Source organism: Galleria mellonella, unplaced genomic scaffold, assembly GCF_026898425.1.
Source record: "Galleria mellonella isolate WM207_F2 unplaced genomic scaffold, CSIRO_AGI_GalMel_v1 utg56, whole genome shotgun sequence".
Lineage (NCBI taxonomy): Eukaryota > Metazoa > Arthropoda > Insecta > Lepidoptera > Pyralidae > Galleria > Galleria mellonella.
Window position 1 is genome coordinate 4438062 of NW_026442117.1, and position 14247 is coordinate 4452308.

Consider the following 14247-nt stretch of genomic DNA (forward strand, 5'->3'; position numbering starts at 1 on the left):
AGAAGGAAGTCCTCAATTCAGTTGTATTTTTTTATGTTTGTTACCTCATAACTCTGTTGTTGTTGTCCGATTTGGAATATACTTTTTTTTTATTTGAAATGATAACACTTACAGAATAATTACATAGAAATTTTATAAAAATCAGTTCAGTAGTATTGTTTTCAAATTAAAATGACTGCTTTTCCCACAAAGAAAATAGTTTTTTTTTTTAATTTTAGTAATTATATAAACATTTTATAATTCTAAATTTCTTTTTCCCAATTATTTATAGTATATTTCAGGTTGATGACTAGGAATGCGTAAACGTGCGACCACGTGCGTGCGCATGCTTCCACGTGCTACAGCATGCGAACGTATGCTAGAGCGTGTGTATAGGCGAGTGCGTGAGCGCGATACGTACTAGAGCGGTGGCTGTGCAGCGGACTGGTCTCGGGGCCGCCGCCGCGCCGCGCCTCCGCCGCCCGCGCCCACTCTGTCCCAAGCACCGCCGTTAGCGTTAGTTTACTCCGCACCACACCCCCCCGTAACCCACACCCCACACCGGTCACATAAATCAGAATAGGACGCCCTACAGGGTCACCGCTCGACACTTAAATGGGTGATCTTTTACGAAGAAAGTTTTAGAAAAGTATTTACCAATCTAACCGATTGTGTTGGAAAAGTATTTGCTATATACATGCGTTTATTTACGTGTCGCGGAACAGCAGGCGTTCTATTTTGATTTATTTTTAACCAAATTCAATAAAGATGTTCAATGCCGTTTTCATCAAACAAAATTTCATCGTTCAATCAAAATGTTCTCGATATTCGATTATATTTCTATTACAATTGAATTCGGTACAATATTTAATATTAAATTACTGTATATTCATATAAATTATGAATTAAATCAATATTGTTACCGTTATTATTTCTAACAATTAATTTTATTAATAAAATTAAACAAAGAATAAGTTTCAATTGTAAATTATATGAATACACAATTTTTTTTAAATATTAATGAGATAGAAATGTCTTAAAAACACCTTCACCATAATGTCTGTAATGGTTTGACGTAATGTATGCAAACATATTTTGTGCTATGCTGAAATCAGTGTCATATTACTACAAACTATAAATTAATTATACTTCACTTAACACTTTGCTGACGGGGAATTCCGTCATGGTCGAAATCTTTGGAATTAAACTAAAATTGTGGATAAAAACCTGAATACAAAGAAATTTTTTGGTCATGAACTATTTGTAATCCAAACGGTCTCGCCCGTGGTAGGTTTTAAATGGATGATAATGGATTGGTAACCCCACCCGCGCTATCACTATACACCGGCGGAGCACCAGTGAAGAATGATAGGTGACGATGAAGCAGGTCAGTTAGCCCATCGTGACGAATTCAACAAGAATTGTTCACTATGGTTTCCAGGGGGAACCACGTGGAGGTCGACCTAATAAGGTATATTGCTAGCAATGGGGCTGTCAAACTCCATTGCTAACAATCCTTCCCCCCCCCCCCCGTGGTAGGAGGACGTACCTACACGCTAGTGCAATGACGAGTTTACGTCGTCACCGGTCAGCAACGATTGGATACGAAAAGACGAGTTAACTCGTCACCGGCCAGCAAAGTATTAATAAAAAAAAAAACAATGTGTTCTGCTCTTTGGTGTGTAATGTAAGCTTTAGCTGTTTGAAAAATTTTAATACATAAATGAATAAATTATGAATACATAAATAATCGAGATGTCGTTGAGTTTGTAGGATTTTTATAGACTATAATAAAAATAAAATATAATGCAGCCATAAGAGAAATATTTAATTTTTTTTCTATACTTGAAACAATCTTATTTTTTGTTTTATTTTGGTAATTTAATAAAAAAGATAAAATATTAATATGCAATGTTATATCGATAAATAATTGATTTATTTTAATATAAATATTTATTTATTTAATAATTATATACATTGTATTATTTTCTCATCCACTTGAAGTGAAATTATTAGAGTACATAAAAAAATTACGTGTGTGAAATGACATGAAATTTAAGGGGCACAATTTTGAGAATCTCCCTTGGCGTGGCTTACAAATATAATAGTATGACACTGTTATAAATGTGCTATTTTTATTAACAAAATGTGTTTCTTTCATTCGTCATACGTGTTAATTATTATATAATAAAATATATAGAATATATTTGATAATAATTTTATCCTTATTTAACCACTAACAAATAAAAGGAAAATATATTGAATTAGTCTGAAATAAAAATGTCTGTTATAAAACAGTTCTATCGTTCAACAGAGACAATAAATTAATTTAAAACAATATAAGTTTTTACATAAGTTGTCGAAATTTTTGTAATATTTATTTAAATAACTTTATTGATCAAATAAAAGTAAGGTAAACGAGGTGGATTTAATGATAGTAGCATTCTCTGCCAGTCAACTTTTTGTATGAACAGTGAATCATGAACGCTGTACTTCATTATTAGGATTGGTAATATTATACATATATATTTATGATACATATTTTATATATATATATCATTATTTTATATTATTAAATTTTTTTATATTATGTTTATTAAGTGTAAGTTTTTTTATGCAACTTAGAACGGCAATCAAGCTAACGGCCCATCTGATGGAAAGTGGTAATAATGACCAGCTATTACCGTTTTAGTGAATTCATAATAAAATATAATGCTTTTAGATATAATTTACTACTGGCCTTTTACAAGGAATTAAAGTTATAAACCAGAAACTGATTTGAATCTTTTTCTACTGTCTCTGATGATCGACTATTGATTATCCACCACCATATAACAAATCCAAATATTCTCCCATATCCACAGTTTTAGTTGTTACCAAATCCTGTCAACATAATTGTCTTTAGATTCATTTGAGTAATTTTATATTACAAATACTGGGTGAAATCGAAATAATTCTCATTCTATTTAGAGAATAATTTGTCAGAAAAAATGCACTTTTTCCTTAAAGATATATGGATCGAAAAACAGTAAACAGTTATTGAAACTTTCACATTAACTTGACAATTAGACCTGTCGTGTTAATATAGAAAGTTCAGCATATATTGTCGTTTTCCGACTCGTGTTTCTTTAGAAAAAATATTGAACATATTTCACTGGTATAGATACCTCAGTCTACATTATGATAATATAAGTAAGAAATACTTAATCATACGTATGTGGAGGAATGTATTCCCAGTCAATGAAAATAGTCTTAGCTTAAACAAAAGCAAGTATTATTTTGTTTAATTCCGCTAATATTAGTACACATGCTACTACATACTGGTAGCGGAATAAAACAAAATTATTTCAATCAACCACAACAGATACTATATTTTAAGTAATAGATATTATACCATACTTAACCATAAATACATGGGGCAATTGTATTCCTAGTTAATGAAAGTTTAAACAAAAGCAAATATTATTTTGTTTAAATCCACTACTACTAGTACACATGCAACTACATACTAATGGTAGTGGAATTAAACAAAATAATTGTAATTAACCTGTACTGTAACTGTTAGCGAAGCACTCACCGATTGCATTCTCCTGCTGGTTGCAGCAGTAGACGCCGCTAAGGAACAGTGTGGTGAATATGACGAAGACGATGGCCATGATGACCGCGTAGCCGTCGGCGCCGTGGATGCTAAAGGGGCGCGGCGCCGGCTGCGGCGGCGGCGGCGCGGGGCACGACGCCGCGCAGTCCAGGCACGAGCAGCCCGGCTGGCCCTGTGTAATAATACGAGCTCAAGTTAAATATTCATTATATTTGTAAAAATTGCTACATTTTTGTTTTCTTAGTATTATAAATTAACCACTTAGTCTTAACATGGAATAACCCACCCCTTTCATTCCCGCGGGTGGCGTAAGAGGTTAATAAAGGAATTTAATGATTAAGGGATAGACAGCAGAGTCCCACTTAGAACATCACTAAGGCCAACTACGGTGGCACACTCGCCTGTCAAGCGTGGTAACTACTAGCAACCCTCCCCCCCCCCCCCTTCCAATAGGGGAAAGTTTATGTTCAGCAGTGGACAATTAACAGCTTATATGATAACGATATTAATATTTTTCATTGTGAATGTCTCAATGCTGTTAATGTACTTTCAGTATGAATAACGATGCGTCCACCAACAATCGACCGACCGTCTCTTGGGTTTTTTTTCTGTCACTCGACACTCCAATAATAAAGAAGTTTATAATCTAAGTATTAAAATATACTCTATCAGGTCGACCTCCACGCGGGTCCCTCTAGAAACTCTTGTAATTAATTTTATTGTTAAATTAGTCACAATAGGCCAACTGACTTGCTTCACCCTCACCTATCGCTCTGGTTTCCTTTCAAGACGTATACCCTCACCTATCATCCCCACTGGTGCCCCGCCAGTGTACACCGTTAGCGCAGACAGGATAATCGTTCTATTATTATCCATTAAAAAATATTAAAGTATTAACAGAACATCGGGTTCTACTCACATTCTTGCCCACGTTGCAGGGCGTGGTGGGCGGATTGTTAGGTATGAACCCGTCGCCGGCTGTATCGTTGCTGATGTAGTTGATCTGGAACGGCACGAACGGGGAGGACGCGTTGCCTAAAAAGTCGAACAGGCGTTGCGGCGTGCAGTACCTCGACGAGTAGTCGCCGCACAGTACGTCGAATGCCAACTGGTTGCTCGACGGCATTTGTACCTGAAAAGTAATGTAATATTTAGATTTTATTCATGTACAAGTATATTTTATGTATGTCCTTTATGGTTTGTTGTCCTGGCATAGAACAAACCACCACTTTCCTTCCCGTTTGTGTCGTAAGCGGCGTCTAAGGTAATTTAATGGTTGAAAAATAGGCAGCAGCGTCTTTCTTAAAACATCATTAAAACCTAACTGCAGTTGCCAATCCGCCTGCCAAGCGTGGCAAAAACTCCCAACAGGAAGAGGTCCATGTTCAGGAGGAGACAGTTGATGGATTATATATATATATATATATATATATATATATATATATATATATATATAATTTGTTTATCTACGTAAATATTAGTATAAGATATTAGTAGAAATTAATTGTAGAGTCGGATTTAATTATCTCTTCAACTACGGTTGACTAAGAGAGAATGCTTTTAGCATTAAATCCACCTTGTGCACATTACAACATGTGGGTTACAGACAGATTTTTTCTCTCTCAGTCAGAATACAGTACATCATATCATGACAAAACATCGAAGAAAGAAGTAAAGAGAAGTAGAGAACAAATACCAAGGCCTATACACGGGCCTTGGTAATTGGTTCCGTCTGTTTATGTTGATGCCTTAGTATCAATGGAAATTAGGTATCATTATTTCAACTGTTGATTATAGATCTCTAACTAAGATCATCATAAAGAAGTATTCTGAGCCTTACCTCCTCCAATGACTGATTGCTGGCCCTACAGACTCAACATCTACTCAGCTATTGTTATTAATTTTAGTTAATTTAAAATCATACAAGAGTAATCACCTGCGAGCAAGAGTTGAAAGTAGCAGACATGTAAGTCATGCTTAAATGATAGTCTACTTCACGAACTTGTTTCGTAGTACCTGAAAAGAAAATAGAATTATTACTTTATATAACATATTTATATAGATAAGATATTGAAATAATTAATTAAGCACATATATGAAGATGGTGTCTCCGTACCCTGTAATTTCACTGGTCACAAAAACGTAGATAGACAGACACTCTTTATTATTTCCTCCAAAATATTACAATAGTAAACTTATTATAAATTGATACAAACAATTACAAGAAATGTTTACACTGAGAAAACAATGCGATCTGTTCCAGGCAACCTTTGGATGGAGAGGAGTAGTTATAAACAGTTTGATCGGAGGAATTGATGTATGTACGCTGTAGGTTAAGTTGGGATTCTGGCATTCATTCCCTAACATCGAGCATTTCGCCGAATGAGTTGTTATTACAGAACTGAGTATTTGTAAACTAGATGATAATCTCTTAGCAATTTTTACAATATTTCATTGCCAGTTTTACTCAGTTTGAGCCTATCATGTTTTCGATGAGATCTTGTAGTTTTAGACTTAATCTTCAAACCCCAACTCTATTATAAAACTTGCTCTCTATACGACCTCTTAGACAAAGTACAAACGAATTCATTGATAGAAGACATTATTGCTAGCGAGTCCATGAAACAGTATGAAATGGCGATATGCTCTGTCTTGTTCATTCTCATGTGAACGTTAACAGAAACAATTCTATAGAGATTTATTTGTTTAGGAGGACTAAAGCAATTTTTCTAGTGAATCTAGAACCAGACGAAATAGAGAAATCAACTGATTATAGTAAATACTTACTGTTGTAATCCGCGAGCACCTTTGGGAACATAAATTCGCTTTGGTTGGGAGCGCATGTAAGGCTGCAAATATGTTTCACGAAGTTCTCCCAGCAGCTTGGACAACGCGAGAGCATGGTCTCGGCTGGGGCGATTTTTTCTTTTAGATTTCTGAGTTGCTCGCCGTCACAGCATGCTAATCCACCCGCCGCGATGTCCGGGCAGTAATACTCCATGATTGACTGGAAGAAAAATAAGTATGCTTAATTTTTGAGGTCACAGAGAGCGAGACAAAGATGGTAGGTTGAACTGTATTTTAAGGACTGCTGTAGTTGAGGCCTTTGCTTTGCAGTGACAGAATTCATGCTAAATACTTACTAATAATAGAAATGTGAAAGTATGTTTGTTTATTAGCGCTGTAACCGTTCAACAAATCATCATATTAAGACGTAAGTAGTTACACAGAGTGTTTAAAATGGAAACGTCCTCAACAAAAACAGCGCCGTATAAATAAATACATCTTGCTAGAGGTGTGCATATATAGCAATAGCTGAGGCGGCTTCTAATATCAGCTGACTTTTTTTTCTTAATTACAATTAAAATAACAATAAAGAAAAAAAAGGTCAAAGGGCCACAACAGAATATCAGTGTTTTGCTCTTTTGAGGGCGAAGCAATAAACTGAGTTGTGACCATTTTGTGTTGTTATGGCACACGCAGAAAAGGAAAAATTGTTCTTGGCTTTATTACCTATGTATTTCTTTCTTTTTTATCTCGCTTTTTATGTATATCTGTGTTTCTTATAATTTGTGCTATAAGTAATGTAAATAAATTATCTATTTATCTAATTATTATTGTAGCTAATAATAAAGAGATCTATCTATTTATATACTAAATAGACATAGAAATTGATGATATAGACTGCTTTTTATTTCGGTTAATCAATATACCCGGTCATGAGGACAAAATTGCGAGTAAAAAATATAGGCGGTGAGTTTAATTGAGAATGACGTGGAAACCCGTGGCATTAATGTCAAGGCAGTTGTGGTAAATCATCTAAGTAGAAACAAGATAGTGTACAAGATACAAACCTACGGAGTCGAAAGTGGGAATATTTTTTTTTTTTTATTTTTTATATAACTTAGAATGGCAAACAAGCTGACGATCCACCTGATGGAAAGTGGTAACCATCGCCTATAGACATGAGTAGTACCATGGACATAACAGAGTATACTGTTTCATTCATGATACCCCCCATGCGTTGCCATTCCTGAGGACTCAGGTGTTATTCCTCTGTACCCAGTAAATTCTGCCATATCCCACCCTTCAAACCGAAACACAGCCATGCAAACACAGCTGCTTCACGGTTGAAACACGAATGGGACAGAGGTGCCCAAGCAATCGACTTTTGTACAAAGTCTCCCTCTGGTGAATATGTCTATCATTCCTTTGTATCCCCAGGACGACGTCATAAGCGATTTAGGGACATAATACAGAAGTGCAAGAAAGAAACTCGAAATGAAACAATGTACTGCCATATAGCTATCTGGTAATAACTAATATTCCTGTGAGAAATATATGGACAGATACGAAACAAAATTGTGATAAATATCTACAAGTAAAGGTTTGAAGATACCTTTGGTCTATAACGCGATAGATTCGTGGAGATTGTTAGCAAGTTAGTTGTTTGTAAATAAAAAAAATATGGTAACGGTATGTTAAAAAATTAACGTCAGCTGACAAACAAAAAAAAACGCATCATAATCGGTTCATTTGTTTTGGAGCTACAATGCCACAGACACAGACACATCAAACTTATGACATCCTTCTCTTTTCATCGAAGTTTAAAAAACGTGTAGAATACGCAATATTAGGATATTGCGTATTCTATACGTTTTTTAAACTTAGGATAAATATAAAATATTAGGATATTGGGTATTCTACGTTTTTATTTCAGTCTCTCTCTCTCTCTCTTCGTCTACTTCATTATTGAAAGTCGTATCTTTGAAAGATGTGTTTTACCTCTCTTGGGGTTTTCAGAATACGGTTTAACATTTAAACTGAACTGTTCATACCATTTATTATTAATGTAATTCAAAATAAAATGTGCAACGTCCGGGATTCCTACAAAAACCTGATCGAAGTACACATAAGATTTTTCTCATCACAATACATCTATAGGATTGACAACTGTTCGTCAAACTAAACAAAAACAGATTTCAACGCTGCCTAAAAAAAAGAAAAATCAAACACTAAATATCAAAGGTAAATAATTCCTGCAACTCATTTTGCTATAGATTACTACCTACTGTGTAATATAAAATATAGAATTAAACTTCTTCATTGTGGAAATGAACACTCCTTTTTTTAAGTCGGTTAAGAAGTGATATAGAGAGCTAATACCCGAGTCATGCTCAGATAACACGTTATCATACGAATCCACAAACACACGTGCATTATCAATAAACTATTATCTCTTACAGACTTAGGATTTTCATTGTTCCTGAAATAATACTATAATTAGGTCTGTTTTTTATCAGAATCAAGTCCTTGACTTAAAAAACGGCCCGTGTTATGGAGCAGCAATGAGAAGTGACAAAATGTTTCCTAACACAGACAACATTATTCGTATTCACAACATAACACGCGATAATTACGTTCGTACGTTTCGCGGTTAAGCAATTAGGTTTAACATGGATTACGTTATTTGACTTCACTGATATATTGTGAATAACCCGGAATTCTACCAGCCTATAATATGCATGCCGTGTGGTCTTGGCATATTCCAGGCGTACTCATCACTAACAGGTTAACAGACCTGCCTTTTCACTCTCACCTATCATCCGTCATTGGTGTCCCGCCAGTGTATACCGTTTTTTTAATAAATGATAATGGAATGGTAACCCCGCCTGCGCTATCGATTTACGTTGGCGGGGCACCAGTGAGGGATGATAGGTGAGAATAAAAAGACAGGTCAGTTAGCACATAATGATGAAAACACCTGGAATTCAACACGATGGTTTCCAGGGAGACCACGTGGAGGTCGAAGTGTATACCGTTAGCGCGGGCGGGGCTGTCATTCCATTATCACCCATTAAAAAGAACTGCCTTTGCCAGTCCACCTGCCAAGCGTGGCAATTACTAGCAAAACCTCCCCTTATGGAGGAGGCCTCTGTTCAGCAGTGGACGGTAGACGTTTGATATTATGATGATGATAAGAGGTGTGGGTAATATCGGTACCATTCCGATATCGATATGTTGGGTTCATAACCGATTTTAATATCGCCCGTACTAGTCACATATTTATATTAATATCGATTCATTTCGAAATTATTTATTGGATAATTGATATTTAATTGAATAATATTCTCTATTGGACCAATATTTAAGGAGGGAGACTTAGTACAAAAGTCGTTTGTTTGGACACCTCTGTCCCATTCGTGTTTCTAGCGTGAAGCAGTTGTGTTTGCATGACTGTGTTTCCGTTTGAAGGGGATATGACAGTGAATTTACAGTGTACAGGGGAATATAGTTGAGTTCTCAGAAGTTGCAACGCATGGGGGGTATCATGGGCGAAACAGTATACTCTGTTATGTAAATGGTACTGCTCATGTCTATAGGCGACGGTTACCACTTTCCATCAGGTGGGCCGTCAGCTTGTTTGTCATTCTAAGTTGTATAAAAAAAAAGATATATATTTTAATTTAGAAAAATATTAGTCTACTTTTACTACTTATTTAGATAGATCCTATACTGATGGAGAAATTATGAATCCTTTAACTAGTGCTGGATAAGAGTAGTCACAATAGTGGATGAAGCAAAACATGTAGATAAAAAATAACGCCCATGGTACAGGATTGTCTGGCCATAATAGTTATACATAGTTATATAACTATCTCACAGGCGACACAGTATACTTTGTTATGTTCATGATACTGTTCATGTCTATAGGCGATGGTTACCGCTTTCCATCAGGTAGATCGTTAGCTTGATTGCCATTCTAAGTTACAAAAAAAAACTATCTTGTAAAAATAAGAAAAAGAGTAATTTTTATTTAAGTATATAAGCATTGTTGAATAGCTATTTATTTTATAATTCCACCGCCCGTTCGAAATGCAATTTCAAGTAATAAAAACGAGCAAGAAATTAACTGTTTTTTTTTTTTTTATAATTGAGATAAATTATACCTTATTCATAAAAACTAAAACCTACTACAAACCTATTTTAGTTATTTAAATGTTTTGTCACTTTCTTTTCAAATTTGGAATGTAGTATTAAATAAAGAGACAAAACAGTTCAATTTATAAAATAGGTTTATAACAAGTTTGACATTTTTATGAATAAAAGCGTAAATTTTTACTGTATTCACGTTTATAGTACCGTAAAAACAGCTCTAATCAAACATATGCACATCACAAGGAACTTCAAAGGTTTGAAATAGAATTATGTACAAAGCTGATAAAGACTGCGAACGATAACGCCTTGATGTATATGACATAAACGGCGCAATTTCCTTAATTTATCAGAGGTTACAGTGAATCCACTTTTAACGATATTCCACGAAATTTTCGCATATATTGAATCATTTGTGATTTTTTTTGCCATTGATAGGGTGTACCTACTCTCATGTAGCGTATGGAGGTAGCTTTATTATACAGAAACAAAATCCTTAATTTATTATCTTGAGATCTTATACTAATTTCATAATAAAGAAAAAAAAAACGATAAATATTTCCAACTACCTCAAAGTAGTCGGCATATTTATTTTATGATCTATTTCAAATACAATTTTATAATTTTATTGGAAAAAAAAAATTCGTACGACACATGTATGAAAATATCAATTAAAAATTTTGCAAGGCACTTTATTTTAGTCTAACAAGTTAATAAATTACATTAGAGGACAACTATTTGTGAGGCATGAAGGCAACTTCAGAAAAAAAAAAAAAAAATGAGGAAATCTCGATATTTATATATTTTTCATTGAGTAAAGCCATTGATACGTATAATATTGATTGTAAAAATAAAATTATCAACATCGGTCCAGAATTGGTAACAGAATCGCTAAATATAGTCACAACAAAAATAAAATAAAGACGAATTTAGAATCTCTTTTGAAAGTCACTTAAAAACATGTTTATTACAACATGACTAAAATTTTATACAAACTTATGACGAATACAACTTGGAGGATATCAATGAAAGGGTGTATGTAATACATAGACAGGCAGACATAATGTGGACAACATGATGATCCTATAACACGGTATTTTAAACATAACAGAATTTAATATTAGATTGACTTGCAAAAACAATGGATTCCCAAACAAACCGCGAAGCATCTAACTTCATCGCGGGCGGCGGTAAACAATAAACCAATTGGATGCAGCACGATGTGTTTAGGTAAGATAGATCTTATTTTATAATCAGTAAGGTAGAGAACAGATTGATACGGTTTCGCTTGGCAGTTTGCCCAGGCACCGGTCCGCGACGCCACCAGTAGTCACCTACGTCTAGACCGGACCGTATAAAAACAGCATGGTAATGCCATAAGAATAGAAGTAATGTATAGGTTATATTATATGATTTATCTAAGTGCATGCAGTGATTAGATGTCACGAGAATTAGGCAGTAAAAATTATTCAATAGTCCACTGCTCTCATCATATTTTGAGTATTTTTAACAAGTTCATAATAATTTGTCTGTGTTTCTCGTCTGTATGTTTTTTGTTATTGAATGATAATGGAATGGTAATCTTGCCCGCGCTAACAGTATAACACTGGCGAGTCGCCAATGAGATGAATAACAGATGAGAATGAAAAGGCAGCTCAGATAGCCCATCGCGATGAATGCACCTGAGATACAGCACGATAGTTTCCAGGGGGGACCACGAGGTCGACTTGACAGGGTATATTGCTAGCAATGGAATTGGTAGTCCGCATTACTAACAATTTCTTCTTCACCTCCCGTCTGTCTGTTAGCCGATACCTTTACTAATACTGAACCCATTTTAATAATTATTATTGCAATCATTCTACTTATTCCTGTGTTTTTGTTTATGGAACAAAATGTTTAAGAAACAGGCCGGAATAAACAACATTTGTAATACCTATAATAAAATCGTAAACAAAGTGCTATTTTTTCACGAAATGCTATGGAGGCTAGAAGTAAATAACGGAATCCAAATATGTTACTTTAGAAGAAATGCTGTCTGCTTTCATTAACCCTTAAATACCTCAAGTTTCAAATTTGATACCGGGGTTTGCATTATTTCGTTGTTAAATAAATTTAAATATTTTTATTACCGTAATGCCTAAAGTATCAAAAATGATATTAAATGGTTTTTTTTTTTTCAAAATAAATATATAAAAATATCGTTTTGATTTTTTTACTATTTTTCCCCATTAGTAAACACAGTAAAGGATATACCTATATATTTTTCAATTTGATTTAAAAAATAAGGCTTTCAAGGGTTAAAAGAAAATATGTTTGACGGGTTAGTGAAATTCGATAATACTAATGTAACCTAAAAAGTCTGTATATTTTATTGGAATTATGAATCTATAGGACCTTCACTGTCAAATATGAAATACCTATTTGACGTACATTTCTGTCCGTCAAATAGACTGTATTGCGGAACTGAAATTACAAAAAAAATACCAGTATTTCACGTGTTGCCCAATAAATAATATGATTAATGAAGATATGATTATATTAAATGGTAATAATGACATAAAATGATTGTTTGTTCAAACTCAGGTGTTCAGCAACGTATAGATAAAAATTTAAGTATCCACCTGTTTAGAAAATGGCTAGTCACTTCACACGACTTCCTGGAGACGAAAGATTTGGTGACGCATTGAATTTTTTTTATACAACTTAGAATGGCAAACAAGCTGACGGCCCACCTGATGGAATGTGGTAACCGTCGCCATGGACATAACAGAGTATACTGTTTCGTCCATGATACCCCCCATGCGTTGCCATTCCTGAGGACTCATGTGTTATTTCTCTGTACCTTGTAAATTTACTGCTAAATCCGACCTTTCCAACCAAAACACAACTGCTTCACGGTAAAAATACGAATGGGACAGATGTGCCCAAGCAAACGACTTTTGTACGGTGGTTACCACTTTCCATCAGGTGGGCCGTCAGCTTGTTTGCCATTCTAAGTTGCATAAAAGAAAAAACACAAAGTTGTCTGGATTTGCAGAACCATACATTCGGCATAATTGATATGTATTCTATATAAATTTTGTTATGATAGAATGCTATATAGTATTATTTTATTATATGTATTACTTCCGGCTCTTGTACCAGACTTTTTTGCAATGTGGTCAATAAATAATAAAAAAATAAATGACTGATATTTTGTGTAGCAAATTTTTAAAAATATCGTTTCCCTATGTGAATTCCTTATTAGTGCATTAAACAGCCCAGCGCAACTCCGTATAAAAGATAGGCTCTCGACAGTCTGCTATCTAAGGATTCTTGGATACTTCGGTCATGTTGCTCGACGACAGTCCGACAATCTGGACAAACTAATGGTTGTAGGCAAGATAGAGGGAAAAAAACGACGCGGACGATAACCTTCGCCTATAGACATGAGCAGTACCATTGTCATAACAAAGTATACTGTTTCGCCCATGATATCCCCCATGCGTTGCCATTCCTGGGAACTCAGATGTTATTCCTCTGTATCCTGTAAATTCACGTCATATCCCACCCTTCATACCGAAACACAGCCATGCAAAACACAACTGCTTCACGGTTGAAACACGAATGGGATAGAGGTACCCAAGCAATCGATTACAATAATAAATAGGTTATTAAAGTAAAAATATATATAAAAAGATACCTTCCTACTGAATGATTGATACTCGGATACTGCGTCAAACATTCACAAT

At 34.7% G+C, this 14247-nt stretch overlaps 1 protein-coding gene across 5 annotated transcripts in view; it reads right to left on the minus strand.

The window, feature by feature from the left end:
- The window catches only part of LOC113516166 (NPC intracellular cholesterol transporter 1), an 82962-nt gene that overhangs the window by 39931 nt on the left and 28784 nt on the right, over positions 1-14247 (minus strand). For 4 of the 5 annotated variants that reach the window (XM_052899119.1, XM_052899121.1, XM_052899120.1 and 1 more), the window contains exons 3-7: positions 6365-6584; positions 5514-5593; positions 4497-4709; positions 3557-3749; positions 401-472 (exon numbers count right to left, since the gene is read on the minus strand). In XM_052899119.1, coding sequence (XP_052755079.1) covers positions 401-472; positions 3557-3749; positions 4497-4709; positions 5514-5593; positions 6365-6584 — 778 coding nt within the window. The remainder of the gene's footprint in view (positions 1-400; positions 473-3556; positions 3750-4496; positions 4710-5513; positions 5594-6364; positions 6585-14247) is intronic. The other variant, XM_052899122.1, reaches the window with a different exon arrangement.